Source organism: Microplitis demolitor, chromosome 6, assembly GCF_026212275.2.
Source record: "Microplitis demolitor isolate Queensland-Clemson2020A chromosome 6, iyMicDemo2.1a, whole genome shotgun sequence".
NCBI classification, from domain to species: domain Eukaryota; kingdom Metazoa; phylum Arthropoda; class Insecta; order Hymenoptera; family Braconidae; genus Microplitis; species Microplitis demolitor.
The window spans coordinates 13,261,702-13,266,701 of NC_068550.1; the positions used below are offsets into that span (position 1 = coordinate 13,261,702).

Below are 5,000 nucleotides of genomic sequence, written 5' to 3' on the forward strand. Positions count from 1 at the left end.
ATAATAATAATAATAATAATAATAATAATAATAATAATAATAATAATAATAATAATAATAATAATAATAATAATAATAATAATAATAATAATAATAATAATAATAATAATAATAATAATAATAATAATAATAATAATAATAATAATAATAATAATAATAATAATAATAATAATAATAATAATAATAATAATAATAATAATAATAATAATAATAATAATAATAATATAATAATAATAATAATAATAATAATAATAATAATAATAATAATAATAATAATAATAATAATAATAATAATAATAATAATAATAATAATAATAATAATAATAATAATATAATAATAATAATAATAATAATAATAATAATAATAATAATAATAATAATAATAATAATAATAATAATAATAATAATAATAATAATAATAATAATAATAATAATAATAATAATAATAATAATAATAATAATAATAATAATAATAATAATAATAATAATAATAATAATAATAATAATAATAATAATAATAATAATAATAATAATAATAATAATAATAATAATAATAATATAATAATAATAATAATAATAATAATAATAATAATAATAATAATAATAATAATAATAATAATAATAATAATAATAATAATAATAATAATAATAATAATAATAATAATAATAATAATAATAATAATAATAATAATAATAATAATAATAATAATAATAATAATAATAATAATAATAATAATAATAATAATAATAATAATAATAATAATAATAATAATAATAATAATAATAATAATAATAATAATAATAATAATAATAATAATAATAATAATAATAATAATAATAATAATAATAATAATAATAATAATAATAACAATAACAATAACAATAACAATAACAATAACAATAACAATAACAATAACAATAACAATAACAATAACAATAACAATAACAATAACAATAACAATAACAATAACAATAACAATAACAATAACAATAACAATAACAATAACAATAACAATAACAATAACAATAACAATAACAATAACAATAACAATAACAATAACAATAACAATAACAATAACAATAACAATAACAATAACAATAACAATAACAATAACAATAACAATAACAATAACAATAACAATAACAATAACAATAACAATAACAATAACAATAACAATAACAATAACAATAACAATAACAATAACAATAACAATAACAATAACAATAACAATAACAATAACAATAACAATAACAATAACAATAATAATAATAATAATAATAATAATAATAATAATAATAATAATAATAATAATAATAATAATAATAATGTGCACGCCCGCGGTGCATGTTGTGCGGCCAGCGGGGGTCTTATTTACCCCGTGGCGCATCGTGGGCAATATAGGCTGGCCTCCCATCTGCTGGCCTACCAATCGCACAACAAACTTTACGTTGGGTTAACTCCCCAACGTAAAGTAATACTGAGTTCAAGACAATACTGAACCAGGAAGTGCTTCCCACAACCTGCCCTTCTCGGATGAGGGCAACCCACTAGCTGGGCGGAGTACCGAGATTCCGAACGATGACGACCTTGGCGAACAACGGACTGCATTTAGGTGGACGGAGGAATTACGAGCCGATCTCTTGATGTGCTATAATAACAGTGAACCGGAGCGGAGAGGCTACATGGCGAGGATGCATGCTCTCTGGAGCAATATGCATCCTAACTACAGCCATCTGTCACAACAACATCTCCGAGACTATGCCTCTCATCTCCGGCGAACACGGAGATCACTGTTAATGAACAGACGATTATCTCATCGTCTGTCTTTTCCAGCACAGTTACATCAAGAGAGACGCCGTTCTTCTGAAGACGCTGACAATGATTTTGAAAGGCGACAAGTATGTATCTCAAAGAAGATACACTACCCAAAACAGCTACTTGACACGGTAAACCAAGAACTATCTGCCCGGATTCAGGAAGACTCTATTTTGCTCACCATCAATCAAGCTGTCTATGATGCTGCTTCCTCACTCTTACCTCCAGCGAGGAGAAATATTTCTTCTCCTGAGGCAAAGATGAGAGGGCGCATTGGGCAGCTGTCACTAAAGATTGATGATCTCCGGAAACATGTCTCCCGCATTCAGTGTGTGATTGAGTATGTAAATGCACGTAAAGCATTTACATCCAAAGTCCGCCGCATTGCGGCTGGACTACGCTATCAGCATCACACACTGAATAAGGAGAATCTTCTTAATATCAAAGAAGGTTCCCTTAACAGGTTGCGGGCTCTAGTGACTGCTAAAAAGTCACTAGAGAAAAAGCTGAAGCGGCTTACCGATAACTCTCTGTTTCGGTTAAGTCCTTCACGCTTTCTGACACCTAAGACATCTGTTTCTGGCGATTCCCCATCCATCGAGCAAGTAGAAGCTTTCTGGTCCGAGTTGTATGGTGATCAACCGAACGTGAATCGTGACACTCCAGCTCTCAACGACTTCGAAGCATTTTGTCGACAACATCGCAACGACAATGCTGATGAAGAGAGCCCCGAAGTCAGCGTGGAAGAAGTTCGTTCAGCTCTGAACAATGGTAAGAACTGGGCTGCTCCGGGTCCAGATGGCATTAACCTATTTTGGTGGAAGAAATTAACTTCTACCCATAGTCATCTGGCCCGGATTTTTACAGCGTTCATCAGAGGTAATGAACCAATTCCATGCTGGCTTGTAGAAGGGCGAACCGTGCTCATCCCAAAGAAAGGAGACTTGTCTGACCCGAAAAACTACAGGCCTATCACCTGTTTGAATGCGGTTTATAAGATTTTCACCAAAATCTTGAATAATCGCATTCTGCAGGAGATAGACCCTGTATGGCAGCAGATATACGAACAACGTGGCAGTAAAAGAGGCCTGTCAGGTTGCAAAGAGAATCTGTTAGTGGATCGTTGTGTCATTCAAGACGCGATCTGCTATCAGCGCAACCTGTCAATGGCCTGGATTGACTACCGCAAGGCATTTGACTCAACATCTCATGAGCTTATTCTCTTTTTGCTCAAATGCCTTGGGGTCAATCGCGATACAGTGGGATGCATTCGGCGTACGATGCAGCTTTGGCGAACACGGTTCCACATTTCATGTGGCAACGACAAACGTGTAACCGAAGCTGTACAGTACAAACGAGGAGTCTTTCAGGGAGATTCTCTGAGCCCTCTGCTGTTTTGTATCTCACTGCTGCCAATATCTGTTGCGCTACGCCGCACCCGTGGATACTCAGTGGGTCCATCAAATGATCGAAAGTATTCGATCACCCACTTACTCTACATGGATGATCTGAAGGTGTATGCTTCTGATGAGGAGCACCTTCAGACAGCCTTGAATATTGTAGGGGAGTATACCTGGGATGTTGGCATGGCTTTTGGGTTGGACAAGTGCGCGGTCGTTAATCTGGTGAAGGGTAAGTGTTCTGATGTGCGTGAGGATATCGAGTTAGTAGATGGGAGCGTCATTGACCATCTTGACGCCGGAGAGTCGTACAAATATCTAGGGATTGACGGGAGTCCTATGCAGGACGCCTCGAAAATCAAAACGACTCTCTGCAGCGAGTATGTGCGGAGACTCCGGAAAATCTGGTCATCAGAACTTTCCGAGAAAAACAAAGTCTCTGCAACAAACATGCTTGCTGTCCCGGTACTCCTCTACTCTTTCGGTGTTCTGAAATGGGCCCGAAAAGAACTCAGAGATCTCGATATCAAGACACGCAAAGTCATGAATATGAATCGGAGCATGCACCCTAAATCCTCCATCACCAGATTATACCTTTCCCGGCACATCGGAGGGAGAGGTTTACAGAGCTTGGAGTGTCTACACGATCGTTTGGTTTTGGGTATAACATACGAGGTTGTCAATTTCACTGCAGATGAAAACGACTTCCTTATGCAAATTGTTCATAGTCATGAGAATAGGCATAAGGGAACGTTTTTATATAAGGCAGCAATCTACGCGGCAAAATCCCTCGGTCTTGGAAGAGTAAACCCTCTTATCGAACTCCCTAAGGAGGAATTTAAGAGGGTCATCAGCAATGCTGAGCAACAAAAACTGCTCAGCACACATATGGACAAGTCCATGCACAGCGTGTTCTTTAAACACGTGCGTGAACATGGCTTGTCCGAGCAGCTGACGTTTTCCTTCCTCAGGTCAGCTGGCCTGATGTCTGAGACCGAAGGATATATTTTTGCCTGCCAAGATGGTGTTATCAATACTCTTGAATACCGTGCTAAAGTGCTCCAGATGCAGCTACCCGACACTTTGTGTAGGGTGTGTAAGCAACATCCTGAGACGCTTATGCATCTGTTGTCAGCATGTCCTGTGCTGGCAAGAAATGCATATGTCCAGCGTCACAATGCTGCTCTGCGAGTACTTTACTACCACCTAAGACATACTCACGGTATCGATAAAACACCAGTGCTGCCTTATCTGCCAGGAGATATTCCGCAAGTTGTTGAGAATGACCGTTGCCGTATTTATTGGAACGTGCCATTCGCAACAACGCGGAAAATCGATCACAATAAACCTGATATTGTGCTCTTTGATAAAACCGCTCGTGACATTTATGTTATCGAGTTCTCAGCACCTGCTGAGTATAACATCACGGTTAAAGAAGAGCACAAACACGAAATATATCAGGATCTCCTGTTTGAAATTGGCAAACTCTACCCAGGCTACCGTGTCAAGCTTGTCGTACTTATTGTTGGCGTCCTAGGAGGGATGAAACAGACTTTTGTGTCTGCATTGGCTAAAATCCCAACTTGTTCTCCGCAAGTTGAGTTTTTGGCATCGCGGATGCAAAAGGCTGTTATTCTCGGATCCCTCCGTCTCCTAAGGCAACGAAACTTGGCCTGCTGCGCATGCTGATCATCTTGTTGATGAAGCATCGCAGCAGTAATGATTTGGCGCTCAGGTGAGGCCCTCGGTAGAGTCGGACTACCGGGGATAACCCCCTGAGCATT

At 36.1% G+C, this 5,000-nt stretch overlaps 1 protein-coding gene across 1 annotated transcript in view; it reads left to right on the forward strand.

The window, feature by feature from the left end:
• LOC128668025 (GATA zinc finger domain-containing protein 14-like) overlaps window positions 1–5,000 on the forward strand; it is a gene marked incomplete at its 3' end in the record, with an annotated part of 15,940 nt that overhangs the window by 9,187 nt on the left and 1,753 nt on the right. Inside the window, exon 2 of the mRNA XM_053740175.1 lies at window positions 942–1,265. Within this exon, the coding sequence (XP_053596150.1) occupies window positions 942–1,265 (324 nt within the window). The remainder of the gene's footprint in view (window positions 1–941; window positions 1,266–5,000) is intronic.